At 52.7% G+C, this 16,553-nt stretch overlaps 1 protein-coding gene across 15 annotated transcripts in view; it reads right to left on the bottom strand.

Annotated features, from left to right (window-relative positions):
- TPM3 (tropomyosin 3) overlaps window positions 1-16,553 on the bottom strand; it is a 127,836-nt gene that overhangs the window by 32,249 nt on the left and 79,034 nt on the right. For 9 of the 15 annotated variants that reach the window (XM_060255529.1, XM_060255538.1, XM_060255489.1 and 6 more), the window contains 3 exons: window positions 12,544-12,677; window positions 7,074-7,191; window positions 5,723-5,793 (listed from right to left, as the gene is read on the bottom strand). In XM_060255529.1, coding sequence (XP_060111512.1) covers window positions 5,723-5,793; window positions 7,074-7,191; window positions 12,544-12,677 — 323 coding nt within the window. Of the gene's footprint in view, window positions 1-1,546; window positions 1,623-5,722; window positions 5,794-7,073; window positions 7,192-12,543; window positions 12,678-16,553 lie in introns of all 15 variants that reach the window. The other 6 variants (XM_060255497.1, XM_060255513.1, XM_060255576.1 and 3 more) reach the window with 1 other exon arrangement.

Raw genomic sequence — 16,553 nt, 5'->3', positions numbered from 1 at the left:
GCAGGTTTCTAGCCCTTACGGTTGTCGAGAGGACCGCAACCATGTGGAGGTGTCTGATCATGGGGGGGGGGGGGGGGGGGGCAAGAAGGGTTGCATTAGGGCTTCGTTCTCATGGCCCTTTCTTACATGTCCCGGGGGAAACGCTGATCACCGTTTAGGGGTCAAGTAAGCAGCTTTTTCCAGGCCAGTTTGGTCAGGAATCCTGGAGGGGTTTTTTTTCCCCAGCCTTTCTGGGTGTGGACCAAGGGTCACCAGGGGAGTGTGGGGGGAGGTATTCGTGAATTTTCTGCATTGTGCAGGGGGTCAGACTAGATGACCCTGGAGGGCCCTTCCAACTCGGTGATTCTGGCATCGAGCATTGGGTAATCTAGCTGTCTTCCATGGGATGCCACAGACTGAACCTGAGACTTCCTGCGTGCAAAACGGGCACTCTACCACTGAGCCACGGCTACTCCCTTAGGAACATATGCAGTTGCCCTGTACTGAACTGACCCCTCGGCTCCTCAGGGCCAGGACCTCGTATCCAGATCAGCAAGAGCTCTTCAGGGCCTCAGGCTGAGGTCTTTGACATCACCTGGTGAGAGTCAGTTTGGTGTTGTGGTTAAGTGCGCGGACTCTTAGCTGGGAGAACCGGGTTTGATTCCCCATTCCTCCATTTGCACCTGCTGAGATGGCCTTGGGTCAGCCAGAGCTTTCATAGAGGCTGTCCTTGAAAGGGCAGCTGCTGTAAAAGCGCTCTCAGCCCCACCTACCTCACAGGGTGTCCGTTGTGGGGGAAGGGGAAGGTAAAGGAGATTGTGACCGCTCTGAGACTCTGAGATTCAGAGTATAGGGCGGAATATAAATCCAAAACCACCTTCTTCTACTCAACTCGGCATGCTGGGAACTGAGCCTGGGACATCCTGAATTGCCAAGCAGCTGCTCTGCCACTGAGGCACGGCCCCTCTCCTGAGGGCGACTAGGGGCCAATGCAGAGTAGGCCCTTCCTATGCAGCTGAAGTTGAAATCGGGTGCCTCCCGCAGCCACAAAGGTGCTTCTTGCACACGACGCCCCACACGCACGACTCCATGCTTTGGGCACTGTCCCTTGGATAGCAGGAGAAAGAGCCCAGGGGGGGAGGGCAATGACAAAAAGAGTCCCCTCTCCCCTACGCAGCACGGCACACAAAAGGCCAGAGAGGGAAGCAAAATCAAGGCTGTCGGCACCGCGAGGCTACAAAGTCTGCAAGCAGCAGGGATGGCGGGGGGGGGGAGCTGCCTGTAGCGCTGGATCCGGCCTCGGAAGGAACCCGCCGCGCCTCGCTGCCCTTTCGGAAGAAGCCGGCCAGGCCGAGGAGCAGCCCCGTCGGCACCTGCTTGACGGGAAGTAAAAAACGAGCCGAGTCGGCGAGAGGAGAGCGAGCGGAGCGTTCGGAGAAGCAGGAAAGGGAAAGGGGAGGCAAAGGAGCACTCGAAGGCGTTACGAGGTGTGGAAGGGAGGGGGAAAGGGGAAAAAAAAACCAGGTTAGGGAGGCTCAGGACTCGAGGGAGAGGGAAGGATTAGTACCTTTTCTTCAGCCTGAGCAAGGAACTTCAAGTTTTGGTCCATCAACCGGATCTGCTCCTCCAGCTCCCGGCAATGGCTGTTAAGGAGGACCGCGAGGACAGGGGACAGGTGAGGGAGCGGCCGTCGAAAGGAGAGCAACAAAATTCACAGAGCGAAGCCATCAAAACAGGGGAGGGGGGGGGGAGAAGAGGGGAAAAAAGGCGGTCACAACATGCATGCTGCGGTGGGGCAGAGGAGGAGGAGGTTTGTGATGGGGAGGGGGGTGGAAGCGGTGCAACGCCACGAGGCCGCATGCTACGTGGGGGGGGGGGGGGAGGAGCTGGCTACGCAAGGCCCAGAAGTGCAAAAGCAAAAGGAGCATGTGCGGTGGGCCATCCGGACATCCCCCCTGTGTAGGGTTGCCAAGTCCAATTCAAGAAATATCTGGGGACTTTGGGGGTGGAGCCAGGAGACACTGGGGGCGGAGCCTGGAGCAAGGTTGTGACAAGCAGAATTGAACTCCAAAGGGAGTTCCGGCCATCACATTTAAAGGGGCCGCACGCCTTTTGAGCGTCTTCCCTTCATTGGAAATAACGAAGGACAGGGGCACCTTCTTTGAGGTGGACCCCCTGGTCCAATCTTTTTGCAACTTGGAGGGTCTTTTGAGAGATGCTGGATGCGCTGCTGCACATCTGGTGCCTCTAGCTCAATGAACAGCACCCCCAGGGCCCCACATACCTGCGGATCAATTCTCCATTATTCTCTATGGGAATTAGTCTCCATAGGGAATAATGGAGTGCCCAGCAGACATTTCCCCCCCCCCCACTTTCTGATGACCCTGCCCCCGTCTGGGGATTGGCAACCCTACCCTTGTGCGGGCTCTTTCCAATGCGAGTAAAAGAGACCCTCGATCTGGAGAGTTCGGGCTAGCCCGGAGGGTGGCCAAAACTGTGGCTCTTTCACCCATATTGGGTGGCTCTTGAAGACCCCATCTCCCTGCTGGCCAGCTTGAAAAAAGGCATCTGTTATCCTTAAATCATTTCTCCAAGCCGAGCCAGATGGTGGCTTCGAGAATGCGCTTCAAGTTAAAGTTGTTTTCTTTCCACCTCTCCCTCCCTCGCATCTATTTGCCTTCCTTCCCTCCTTACAGCTCTTAACATGACGTCTGTTCTGGTTGGCTCTTACATTAAGTTTGGCCATCCCTGGTAAAGGACATGAAATGAGACAGGTCCCATGGCAGAGTCTTGGAGGTGAGGAGGAAATATATAAACCCCTATTGTAGCCAATTCTCCAAGAGCTTGCAGGGCTCTTAGTTCAGGGCCTACTGTAAGCTCCAGGAGGACTGGCTACATCAGGGGGTGTGGCCTAATATTCAAAGGAGCTCCTGCTAGAATTCCATCCCTGGGCCACACACCCCTGATGTAGCCAATCCTCCAAGAGCTTACAGGGCTCTTCGCACAGGGCCTACTGTAAGCTCCAGGAGGACTGGCTACATCAGGGGGTGTGGCCTAATATTCAAAGGAGCTCCTGCTAGAATTCCATCCCTGGGCCACACACCCCTGATGTAGCCAATCCTCCAAGAGCTTACAGGGCTCTTAGTACAGGGTCTACTGTAAGCTCCAGGAGGACTGGTTACATCAATATCCAGGGCTTTTTTTTTTGAGCAGGAATGCACAGAAACACAGTTTCAGCTGGCTTGGTGTCAGGAGGTGTGGCCTAATATGCAAGCGAGTTCCTGCTGGGCTTTTTCTACAAAAAAACAGCCCTGCCTATATCTATTCAAAGTATATTGTTTCACACGGGCTTTTCTTGTTTGTTTGTTTAAACAGCCCAACAGGAACTCCTTTGCATATCAGGCCACACCCCCAGATGCCGAGCCAGCCGGAACGGCGTTGCTGCTCAAAAAAAAAAAAAAAGCCATGCTTGCATATATGTATTTTACCAGCCACCATGTCGCCCAGTTTTTAAGAGGCAGGCACAGGATGAAGGGAGAGAACGGCCAGACATTTAGCGTTAATCTTTCAGCAACGTTATCATCCGTGTCTCTGAAAAGCCCGTAAAAATAAGCTTGCCTTCATAGCTCGCAACTATGGAAGACCCTCGCGTTTAGAGAGCAGGGGCGGCTGGGAAAACTGACAGCCCCCCCCCGCCCTGCGCTCCTGGAAGGTACAGGTAATTGAAGCTATACTTTTGTCCTCTCCCATTCCCCCTCCCGGGCAAGCCCCGTGAAGAAATGCTTGGCATTCCTCCCCCCCGCTCCCACTACTCAGGCATCAGGGAACCAGATGTGGCGCAGACCTGACGTAGCCCCACCATCTGGAATGCGGGACCACCCTGCTGCTGCAGACGGCCCCCGCCCCTCCCAAAAACCTGCAGCATCTGGGCTCCACGGCCGTGGCAGCCGCTCCCTGCCCGGCGGCCCAGGGAGGCTCCTTCCGGCACAAGCCTGGAGGCCCGCTCTACTGCAATGGTCCCAGGACAGAGCCGCCTCCATGGAGCGGAGGGAATCCGCCATTTTTTTTTTTTTAAAGTCAGCTGCCTGCCCTGCTAGGGAAAAGGAGCCCCCCTTCTGGCTTCTTAGTGCTTGGCGAGCTCCCACGCTGGAGACAGAAGAACCGTCTGCCCCCACGACTCAGCATGACGCTGGAGAATTCTGGCCGCGGCTTTTTTTTTGTAGCAGAAACTCCTTTGCATATTCGGGCAGTCTCTACGCTGTTTAGTGTAAATGGAGTGATTTGCCTGCTCAGATCTGCACTAACCTGGTTTAACATATGGACATATGTAGCTGCCTTATACTGAATCAGACCCTCGGTCCATCAAAGTCAGTATTGTCTTCTCAGACTGGCAGCGGCTCTCCAGGGTCTCAAGCTGAGGTTTTTCACACCTATTTGCCTGGACCCTTTTTTGGAGATGCTGGGGATTGAACCTGGGACCTTCTGCTTCCCAAGCAGATGCTCTACCACTGAGCCACCGTCCCTCCCCAAAACATGAAGTCCCCCCTTTGCAAGAATTCTGGAGATTATAATTTGGGGATCTTTTCCAGATTATAGTTGGGGGATCTTTTGCAGAAAATTCTCGGCAACGTCATCAAACTACAGTTCCCAGCAGGGTTTTGGGTTTTTTTGTAGGAGGAACTCCTTTGCACATTAGGCCAGAAACCCTCGATGTGGCCAATCCTCCACGAGCTTACAGGGTTCTTCTTACAGAGCTTACTGTAAGCTCTTGGGGGATTGGCTACATCAGGGGGTGTGGCCTAATATGCAAAGGAGCTCCTGCTAGAATTCCATCCCTGGGCCACACACCCCTGATGTAGCCAATCCTCCAAGAGCATACAGGGCTTACTGTAAGCTCTTGGGGGATTGGCTACATCAGGAGGGCGTGGCCTAATAAGCAAAGGAGTCCCTGCTACAACAAAAAGCCCTGGACAGTACCACTGTTGGTGTGGTGGTAACCACAACCGTTCTTAAACACCATCCCCACCTCCATGGAGGACACGCCTTCACCGGGGGTGGGGGGGAGAACTAACCCAGCCCTAAAGAAAGCTCTGCCTTGCCCGCCATGGATTTCACGCAGGGCATGTGTGTGTGCGTCTCCCCCTCATCTGAAATAGTGGAACATTCCACAGCGCCATTGCTTCATTTTGCACCCTTCAGAGAGTGATTTTAGCATCCCTTTCCAAATCTGTCAGTTGGCTTTTCGTTATCACCAACCCAAGAAAGGGGAAAGGAAAAAAAAAAGGAGGACAATTTTCTGAAATTAGGAGGATTTTCTGAAGTTAGGAGGAAATTAAGAGGATTTTCTGAATTCAGAGGATTGCTTTCAAGTCTTCAGCGCGGAGCTGGTGGCGAGTCGCAGAAATCCAATCCGTGTGTGCGTACCCCCGCCAGGCTTGCCAAAAAAGCATTCAAGCTCACCCAGCCGGGAATGTTGCCAGGAGGCCGCATCCTCCGTGCCTCAAAAAAGGCGAGCTGAGAGAAAGAATTCGCCCCACAAGAAACGACTGGGAAAGTCAAAACCGCCACAACCCTTTGGGGGAGGGGAGGAGGAGGGGGTGGCACAGCTTCTAAAGCCCAGGCGCCCCACGCTTCAGGCCTTGTTTCACCGGGTTTGCAAGCACAGCCGCCCGACGTCAGCTTCCATGCAGCCGAGAGACGCCCCACGAGAGAGGGAAGGAACTCCGAGCACTAGGATACTCACGACTCTGCCAGCTCGGCCCTCTCCTCGGTACGCTCCAGGTCTCCCTCGATGATCACCAGTTTACGGGCAACCTGAGGAAGGCGGAGGAAAGGTCAGCCAGGGGAGACACACGCGCACCTTGGGCGTACGGCTGAGGCAGCTCCGTGAGCCACGGTAGGCTAGGCCGCCGCACAGGGCTTTGTGAGCCGAGCGTTCAGTCCAGTAAGTTTTCTGAACGTGCCTCCCAGCCAGCACTCAATGGCAGTAGGGAAGAAGAACAAGATGATGATGATATTGGATTTATATCTTACCCTTCACTCAGAATCTCAGAGCAGCTCACAATCTCCTTTATCTTCCCCCCCCCCCACCCAAAAGAGACACCTTGTGAGGTAGGTGGGGCTGAGAGAGCTCTCCCAGAAGCTGCCCTTTCAAGGACAGAGTCTCAGAGCAGCCGACAATCTCCTTTACTTTCCTCCCCCCCCACAACAGACACCCTGTGAGGTAGGTGGGGCTGAGAGAGCTCTCCCAGAAGCTGCCCTTTCAAGGACAGAGTCTCAGAGCAGCCGACAATCTCCTTTACTTTCCTTTCCCACCCCACAACAGACAACCCGGGAGGTAGGCAGGCCTGAGAGAGCCCAGAAGCTGCCCTTTCAAGGACAACTCTGCAAGAGCTATGGCTGACCCAAGGCCATTCCAGCAGGTACAAGTGGAGGAGTGGGGGAATCAAACCCGGTTCTCCCAGATAAGAGTCCGCCCGCTTAACCACTACACCAAACTGGCTGGAGATATTTAAGAGGCCTACTCTCTCACGCTTTCTCTCTCTCTCCCCTGGGCAGGACAGGTCCCTTGACTGGAAGAACCCACTGAAAGTCTGATGGTTGGACCCACAATCAGCTAGAATTGACTGCCATTGTGGCCCTGGTGTTTTGGGACCCTGGGAAGACAGCACCCATGGCCTCCCCGCCCTGCCCACCACCAGGTCTCCCTGCATGCCCCGTCTTCCACCCCTACACCTGCAGGCCCCCATCTGCTTGTGCCTCCTTTCCCAGCTTGCAAGCCTTCCCACCATCTAGCTCAGGTCCTTGGGTACCCTTTCCCCAACAGTACCAGCCGACGCGTGCAGCCAGGAGTGCTGCCGCTGTGGGCACCAGGAGGGCCACTGTGTGCCTCACTCACGTATGCCCTTCCTCAACGACGGCGGGCAACTGAAAGCACAGGCGCAGGCAGGCGCCGGGGAAGTCCGGGGGTGGCAGCTGCCCCACCCTCATGGCATGCTAGCGCCAATCCCAATCGCCAGTGCACAAACTGAGCTGCTAGCATGGTAGAGGGTCCCACGTCCCCCAGGCGGGCGCACAGGGTTCGAGACGCTCACCTCCTCGTACTTCCTGTCAGCCTCCTCGGCAATGTGCTTGGCCTCCTTCAGCTGGATCTCCTGCAGCTCCATCTTCTCCTCATCTTTCAGGGCTCTGTTCTCAATGACCTTCATGCCCCTGCCCGAGACAAGAGTGGAGACCGTTGAACGTCTGCCCTAGCGAGGGACGCCGCCCAAGGCTGCGCGCGCAAGTGGCACGGCCTCCCGAGTTTGCAATGCAATGCAAACCCTGGGCGTGGCCACGCAGGCAGCCAAGCATCTTGGGTACGCCAGCTGGCCTACAGCGGGAGTATCTTGCTGCCTGCTCATTTTCATTCTTTTAGCCACCGTTCACCCGAAGGGTTTCACAGCAACGTCAAAAACTTAAGTTAAAAACCAACGGAATGTATTTCTTTATTACTTTAGACTTTTATCCCGCCCTCTCTGCAAGAGGACTCAGGGCGGCTGACGATCAGTTCAAACATCTATAATTACAGTTTAAAAACAATAAAATACAATTAAAACATTTTAAGGTGCCGTTCGACTACGGCATAGGCGGGATCTTATAATAATAAATTTTATTTATATCCCGCCTAAGCAGGCTCAGGGTGGCTCACAACAGATTCAAATAAAAAATTATACAGAATACGGTAAATGTTTAAAACAGTTATACAGTATAGAGTAAGTTTTTAAAACAGCATTAAAATGATATAATAATTTAAATCAGCAATATCTAAACCATTCCGGTTAATAATTTAACAGCAGCAATGATGTTCCTGGCGCTATTCCGTCCATTTGTATAGTGGCAGGGTCACTAAATAGAATCATTTTGATGGATTGATCGGCCATCCTTTGTCAGCAGTCCGCAAAGGCCTGCCTAAAAAGGATGGTCTTGCAGGCCCTGCGGAATTGGTCTAGGCTCCGCAGGGCCCGCACCTCTTCCGGGAGCTGGTTCCACAGGCACGGAGCTGCAACAGAGAAGGCCCGTGCGCGGGTGTTCTGCAGTTTCGCCTCCTTTGGCCCAGGGATAGTCAGCTTGTTCTTCCTTTTCTAACAGTGATCCCGTAATGATCGTAATTCCTCAGCAGTGTAGGGTGGCAGTCCTCTCCCGGTTTAGGTGTTAAAGGCCTGTCAAAATAGTTCAGTTTTGCAGGCCTTGTGGAATTGGGAGAGATCCCGCAGGGCCCTTATGGCCTCTGAAAGGGCATTCCACATTTCTGGTGCTACCACTGAGAAGGCCCTGGCCCCTGTGGAACACAGCCTGGCCTCCCTTGGTCCGGGGATAGACAATTGATGTTGTGTCCCTGAATGCAGTGCTCTCTGGGGAACATATGGAGAAAGGCAGCCCCCGATCATATAGGGCTTTAAAAGTCAATACCAACACCTTGAAACAGACTCGAACACAATAGGTAGCCAGTACAGCTCTTTCAGCACTGGTTGAATGTGCCCCCATTGAGGGAGCCCCATTAACAGCTGCGCTGCAGTGTTCTGCACTAGCTGACGTTTCCGAGTCAGGGTCAAGGATAGCCCCATGTAGTGGATCACCAAAATCAGATAATAAGTAAAGATATTTAGCTATTTAACTCTGCATCATGCCGCTATCCAACCGGCTGGAAACATCTAATTACCCTCCAAAGGACCAACCTAAACAATGTGGCCATGCAAGCCCTGTGGGAAACTAAGTGAATCCCACAGGATGCGAGTCACCGCAAACTGCATTCCACAGGACAGGGGGCCTTGACAGAGAAGGCCCTTCCCCTGGTAACAGCTAACTGAACCATCTAGGGGCTGGGCACCTGCCAAAAGCCCCAAGAGGATGGCCTAAGGAGTATGGGGGCCTAGGTAGTCCCATTGGTATGAAGGTCCCAGGCAACACTCCCTTGTAAGCTGTGGGGTCTTGTGAGCAAAAGTTCTACTTTATGACCTACTGGCATTAAAGCTGTGAGCTACTGCACAACTTATGTTGCTCTGGGGCCATTTTTCCTGCGCAAAGACAAAATGTGTGAGCCGGAGACTAAAAAACTGTGAGCTAGCTCACGCTAGGAGCCCCGTGGTACAGAGTGGTAAAGCTGCAGTACAGCAGTCCAAGCTCTCTGCCCACGACCTGAGTTCAATCCCGGCAGAAGCTGGGCTCAGGTAGCCGGCTCAAGGTCGACTCAGCCTTCCATCCTTCCGAGGTCGGTAAAATGAGTGTCCAGCTTGCTGGGGGGGAAAGCGTAGATGACTGGGGAAGGCAGTGGCAAACCACCCCGTAAAAAGTCTGCCGTGAAAACGTCGTGATGCGACGTCACCCCAGAGTCGGAAACAACTGGTGCTTGCACAGAGGGACTACCTTTACCTTTTTAGCTCACATAACTCAGCTTAGAGGGAACACTGGTCCCAGGCATCTTCGGTCACATTAAGATGAAAAGAGAGAAGGTAGTTTTCTGCTCTCTCCTTTCTAGACTGAGAGAAGGCAGTTTTCTGCTCCCTCCTTTCTAGACTACCAAACATTCCTACAAGAAGCCCCTTGGCCGCTATGCTGCTCCAATTAAGTGGCCGGTTCCAAGATGACCATTGTTCCCAGTTTCTTTGAGGTGGGGAGAACTTCACCTCTACTGCAGGGCTTCTGGGAAAGCCCCGCCTACTAGTATCAGAACATGCCAAGGAGTCCCAGCTCTGGCTGGAGGCAAATATCAACAGTACGGAACTTCCTCCTGCTGTAGAGGCATTCGATTCAAAGGCAGCTCAGAGTACAGTCAGTACATAACAGCAGCCCTGCTAGATCAGGCAAGTGGTCCATCTCGTCCAGCATCCTGTCTCACACAGCGGTCTCGACCAGTTCCTCTGGAGGGCCAACAATTGGGCAGAGAGGCTGACGCCTTCCCCTCATAAGAACATCAGAAGAGCCCTGGTGGATCAGACCAGTGAGGGTCCATCTAGTCCAGCATCCTGTCTCACACAGTGGCCTCAACCAGTTCCTCTGGAGCGCCAACAACAGGACAGAGAGGTCAAGGTCTTCCCCTCAGAAGAACATCAGAAAAGCCCTGCTGGATCAGACCAGTGGGGGTCCATCTAGTCCAGCATCCTGTCTCACACATTGGCCTCAGCAATTTCCTCTGCAGGGCCAACAACAGGGCAGAGAGGTCAAGGACTTCCCTCAGAAGAACATCAGAAGAGCCCTGCTGGATCAGACCAGTGAGGGTTTATTTAGTCCAGCATCCTGCCTCACAAAGTAGCCTCAACCAATTCCTCTGGAGCGCCAACAACAGGGCAGAGAGGCTGAGGCCTTCATAAGAATAACAGCCCTGCTGTTTTCAGACCAGTGAGGGTCCATCTAGTCCAGCATCCTGTCTCACACAGTGGCCTCAACCAGTTCCTCTGGAGCGCCAACAACAGGGCAGAGAGGTCAAGGTCTTCCCCTCAGAAGAACATCAGAAGAGCCCTGCTGGATCAGACCAGTGGGGGTCCATCTAGTCCAGCATCCTGTCTCACACATTGGCCTCAGCCATTTCCTCTGGAGGGCCAACAACAGGGCAGAGAGGTCAAGGACTTCCCTCAGAAGAACATCAGAAGAGCCCTGCTGGATCAGACCAGTGAGGGTCCATCTAGTCCAGCATCCTGCCTCACACAATGGCCTCGACCAGTTCCTCCGGAGGGCCAACAACAGGGCAGAAAGGCGGAGGCCTTCCCCTCAGAAGAACATCAGAAGAGACCTGCTGGATCAGACCAGTGAGGGTCCATCTAGTCCAGCCTCCTGCCTCACAGTGGCCTCAACCAGTTCCTCTGGAGGACCAACAACAGGGCAGAGAGGCCCTGACGTCGCCTCCTGGCTGTGGGATTCAGAGGCTGAGTGCCTCTGAATGTGGAGGTTCTCCTCAGTCATTACCAGTACCTCCCCCTAGTCCCAAATCAAGCACCGTCCTCTGAAATTCAACGAGGCATTGCGAGTTCAAGGCCACATTATTCCACAGCCTCATAACCGGGATACTAAAAGCTAAGCTGCAATGGAACCTTAGAGCACCTACTCTTGATGGCCGAGAACTCAGAAAGGGCTGTGAGAAATCCGCGTGGGACTTTCAAGAGGCAGCATAGCAAGCTCCTGCTAGAGGTTAAGGGAAGCACACAATGCTTCAGTGCTGTCAGAGGTGCATCGTCCCTCTGAGACTGACAGAAGGGCAGATGCAAAACGAGGCTTTCTGCAAGTTCAGAATGCACAAAAAGGGATTTCTTTCTTTTTTTTTTTAAAGGGCCTGATAGGCTGTAGAGCTCAAGGGCGGTATCTAACTAGTAAAACCCTTTATTTCAGCCGTACTGCTTTTCAAAATGGCTTGAGTGACTGCAGGTGAGCAAATTTTAAGAATTCCCGCTCACAGAAAGCTGGTGCGTCAGGAAAGGTGAACTAACCGAAATCCTTTTTTCCAAATGCAGTTTTCCACATGTGAGGATTCCTTAATTGCAGGGAGGAGCCAAAACTCCGGCACGCAGAAAGCTAGTGTGTCAGGAAAGGTGAACCAAATTCCCTGCACACAGAACAGCAGGTTTCTACAGGTGAGGACTTTTCTTAGTTGCATGGAGGTGGCAAAACTCCTGCATGCAGAAAGCTAGTGTGTCAGGAAAGGCGAACCAAATTCCCTGCACACAGAACAGCAGGTTTCTACAGATGAGGACTTTTCTTAATTGCATGGAGGAGGCAAAACTCCTGCATGCAGAAAGCTAGTGTGTCAGGAAAGGCGAACCAAATTCCCTGCACACAGAACAGCAGGTTTCTACAGGTGAGGACTTTTCTTAATTGCATGGAGGAGGCAAACTCCTGCATGCAGAAAGCTAGTGTGTCAGGAAAGGCAAACCAAATTCCCTGCACACAGAACAGCAGGTTTCTACAGGTGAGGACTTTTTTTAATTGCAGAGAGGAGCCAAAACTCCTGCATGCAGAAGCTAGTGTGTCAGGAAAGGCGAACCAAATTCCCTGCACACAGAACAGCAGGTTTCTACAGGTGAGGACTTTTCTTAATTGCATGGAGGAGGCAAAACACCTGCATGCAGAAAGCTAGTGTGTCAGGAAAGGCGAACCAAATTCCCTGCACAAAGAACAGCAGGTTTCTACAGGTGAGGACTTTTCTTAATTGCAGAGAGGAGCCAAAACTCCTGCATGCAGAAAGCTAGTGTGTCAGGAAAGGCGAACCAAATTCCCTGCACACAGAACAGCAGGTTTCTACAGGTGAGGACTTTTCTTAATTGCAGAGAGGAGCCAAAACTCCTGCATGCAGAAAGCTAGTGTGTCAGGAAAGGTGAACCAAAACCCCTGCACAGAAAGCTAGCGTGTCACGAACGGTGGGCCAAAACCCTTCTCTCCGACATGCCAGTTTTCTGCATGCAAGGATTCTTTTTAATTGTAGAGGAACCTTCCATTATGTGAACTACTACCTGGAGGGTGATGCGGTGTAGCAAGCAATTTATCCTCTCCGTTGAAACCAGGCACAAGCAGCTCCCGTTCTTCCCCAGCCCTTACCTCTCGCTCTCGTCTGCAGCTTTCTCAGCTTCCTCCAGCTTCTGCAAGGCCGTCGCAAGGCGCTCCTGAGCTCGGTCCAGCTCCTCCTCCACCAGTTGGATGCGGCGGTTCAGGGAAGCCACTTCTGCTTCAGCCTGAGGGAAGAGGAGGAGAGAACTTGTCACACAGGAGGGGACGTGGCTTCCCTTTAAGTCCACCGTTAAAAAGAAATTGTTAAAAATGAAGATACTGGAATGCAAGAAATGTTGGGACGGTCACGGAACCATGTAACAGGCATAGCATCCTTATTTGTATACTGGAATAAGATTAAACCTAGGGTTGCCGGCCTCCAGGTGGGGTCTGGGAATCTCCTGCTTTTAAAACCAATCTCCAGCCGGAGAAAATGGCTGGTAAAAATGGCATTTCCCTTGGAGAAAATGGCTGCTTTGAAGGGTGGACTCTATGGTATGGCATTGGACCATGCTGAGACCGCTCCCTGCTCCAAACCCCGCCCTCTCTTGGCTCCACCCCCAAATCTCCAGGTGTTTTCCAACAGTCGGGTTAGAACAGATAAAAGGAAGGACTTCTTCACCCAAAGGGTGACGAACACATGGAACTTTCTGCCACAGGAGGTGGTGGCGGCTACAAGCATTGCCAGCTTCAAGAGGGGATTGGATAAGCATATGGAGCAGAGGTCCATCAGTGGCTATTAGCCACAGCTTATCGTTGGAATTCTGTCTGAGGCAAGTGATGCTCTGTATTCTTGGTGCTTGGAGGGGGCAACAGTGAGAGGGCTTCTAGTGTCCTGGCCCCACTGATAGACCTCCTGATGGCACCTGGGTTTTTTGGCCACTGTGTGACACAGAGTGTTGGACTGGATAGGCCATTGGCCTGATCCAACATGGCTTCTCTTATGTTCTTATGGCCACTGTGTGACACAGAGTGTTGGACTGGACGGGCCATTGGCCTGATCCAACATGGCTTCTCTTATGGCCACTGTGTGACACAGAGTGTTGGACTGGACGGGCCATTGGCCTGATCCAACATGGCTTCTCTTATGTTCTTATGGCCACTGTGTGACACAGAGTGTTGGACTGGACGGGCCATTGGCCTGATCCAACATGGCTTCTCTTATGTTCTTATGGCCACTGTGTGACACAGAGTGTTTGACTGGACGGGCCTTTGGCCTGATCCAACATGGCTTCTCTTATGTTCTTATGGCCACTGTGTGACTCAGAGTGTTGGACTGGATAGGCCATTGGCCTGATCCAACATGGCTTCCCTTATGTTCTTATGACTGGCAGCCCTAATTAAACCAGACGAGGAAGTGCTAAGAATTTCGAGTGATAGTTGATTCTCACAGACGGGTATGAAATCGATTAATGGAAACCTGAGATATATATATTTTATTTATAACAGTACAATTGGATAGAATTTTGTAACCAAGTTTCCTGCGTATCTTATCACACGAAATGTTTTGTTAGCTATAGTTTAATTATCTCACTGGCATGTTTCCCCTGCCCTTTCCCTCAAATAAAGTTTCTTGATCTCATGTCTCTAAAGCACATTGATTCTTCAGAGGTTTTGAAGCAGAAGCTGGAAAGCCACCTGACGGCAACGCCGATCCTGGGAATTTAGGCCGACCCTGCGGAAGGGACAGGAACAGATGAGCTTTGGGATCAGGAATGAATTGTCCTGCAGGTCAGATTGGCCTAGCGCAGGGGTGGCCAAACTCACTTAACGTAAGAGCCACACAGAATAAACATTAGATGTTTGAGAGCCGCAAGAGATGAATGTCAGATGTTTGAGGGAGGAAGGGAAGGAAGGAAAATAGATGGGGGAGGGAGATGGAAAGAAAGCAACTTTAAATGCGTTCTCCAAGCCACTGGGCGGCTTGGTGTCGAGAAGTGATTTAAAGAGAGAAATGCCTTCTCCAAGCCAGCCGATGGATGCTTTGGCTTCAAGTGCCACAGAATGTGAGTGAAAGAGCCACATGTGGCTCCTGAGCCACAGTCTGGCCACCCCCCTGGCCTAGTGTTTCTGGGAGGGGGGGGGGGGTTGCCTTCCTCTGAGGATACAAGGAGGACACTGGAGAGGGGAGAGGCAGCTCTGAATTTCTTGCACTGTGGAAGAGATTGGACTAGATTACCCCTTCCCGCTCTATATTTCTAGATTTTTGTAAGCCAGAGAACTGGCTTAAACACTTCTTGTTGGGGCAGAGGGTCTTCAGCAAGCCGGGCACGGATCAGACCTTTAATTTAGCAGGATTATTTCCTCATGGGTTTCTGTTTCGGAGAGTCACCATCAGATCCGGCCTGACTTTTTGAGGCAAGATACCGGGGCCTACAAGTAGAGAGATCCAGTCACAGGGCTACCACTTTATCAACATACTGGGAGGATCTTTGAAGGCCACTAGCAGAAAGAGAAGAGGAGACTGAGTTTACACACACACCCCACCCTTCACCACCCAAAGGAGTCTCTGAACGGCTCACAATCTCCTTTACCTTCCCTTCCCCACAACAGACACCCTGTGAGGAACGCAGGCCTGAAAGAGCTCTGACAGAAGCTGCCCTTTCAAGGACAACTCTGCAAGAGCGACGGCTGACCCAAGGCCATGCCAGCAGCTGCAAGTGGAGGAGTGGGGAATCAAACCCGGTTCTCCCAGATAAGAGTCCACGCACTTAACCACTACACCAAACTGGGAAAAGGAGGCATGGGGGTGGGGCACAGCAACCACCCCCTCACCGCAACAGCGGCCAACTCAGGCCACACCCCTCACCCAGCCCACATGACCAACCTCGCAGGACCCCAAAACTGGGCCAAGTCAGGTCCCGCTTGGGGCTATATTACAATTCACCCGCCTCCCCAAACCAGGAAACAGAATTATGCAGAATTGCTGAGCCAATCTGCATGTTTGAGTACACAAGCTGCTGAGTTCAGCTGTTCCAGGTGCAGGACTACCCAAGCGCAGACTTTAAACATGGTGCCCAACCCTGACAACTGGGGCAGCCGGCAGACACAGAAGAGGAAACAGCAGGAGAAAGTCACGGCCATCGATCAAATGTGACAGAACACCCCAGGAGCCGAAGCGCCAGAGCTCTCCGAGGCTCTTCAAGGCCAGTCGGGAGACTGGAATCTGCTTCCTGGTCTGGTTTGACTCCTTTTGACAGGTGCCACCAGGCACAGGTGGGAAAGAAGCAGGGTTGGAATTCCAGCAGGAGCTCCTTTGCATATTAGACCACACCCCCATGATGTAGCCAATCCTCCAAGAGCTTACAAAAAAGAGCCTTGCAAGCTCTCGGGAGGATTGGCTGCATCAGGGGTGTGTGGCCTAATATGCAAAGGAGCTCTTGCTAGAATTCCATCCCTGCAGAGAAGTATTCAAATGAGCCCCACACACACACACACACTACCCTGCTGCTAAATTAGGCCAAGAAGGAAGTCGCCCATTGCCCTTAACGAGAGCCAGTTTGGTGTAGTGGTTAAGCGCGCAGACTCTTACCTGGGAGAACTGGGGTTTGATTCCCCACTCCTCCACTTGCACCTGCTGGAATGGCCTTGGGTCAGCCATAGCTCTCTTATCTGGGAGAACCAAGGTTTGATTCCCCACTCCTCCACTTGCACCTGCTGGAATGGCCAGGGTCAGCCATAGCTCTCTTATCTGGGAGAACCGGGTTTGATTCCCCACTCCTTCACTTGCAGCTGCTGGAATGGCCTTGGGTCAGCCATAACTCTCTTATCTGGGAGAACCGGGTTTGATTCCCCACTCCTTCACTTGCACCTGCTGGAATGGCCTTGGGTCAGCCATAGCTCTCTGATCTGGGAGAACCGAGGTTCGATCCCCCACTCCTCCACTTGCACCTGCTGGAATGGCCTTGGGTCAGCCATAGCTCTCTTATCTGGGAGAACCAAGGTTTGATTCCCCACTCCTCCACTTGCACCTGCTGGAATGGCCTTGGGTCAGCCATAGCTCTCTGATCTGGGAGAACCAAGGTTCGATCCCCCACTCCTCCACTTGCACCTGCTGGAAT

Source organism: Heteronotia binoei, chromosome 1, assembly GCF_032191835.1.
Source record: "Heteronotia binoei isolate CCM8104 ecotype False Entrance Well chromosome 1, APGP_CSIRO_Hbin_v1, whole genome shotgun sequence".
Classification (NCBI taxonomy): Eukaryota; Metazoa; Chordata; class Lepidosauria; order Squamata; family Gekkonidae; genus Heteronotia; species Heteronotia binoei.
The sequence above is the reverse complement of the archived record's forward strand: the minus strand, read 5'-3'. Positions and strand labels throughout refer to the sequence as shown.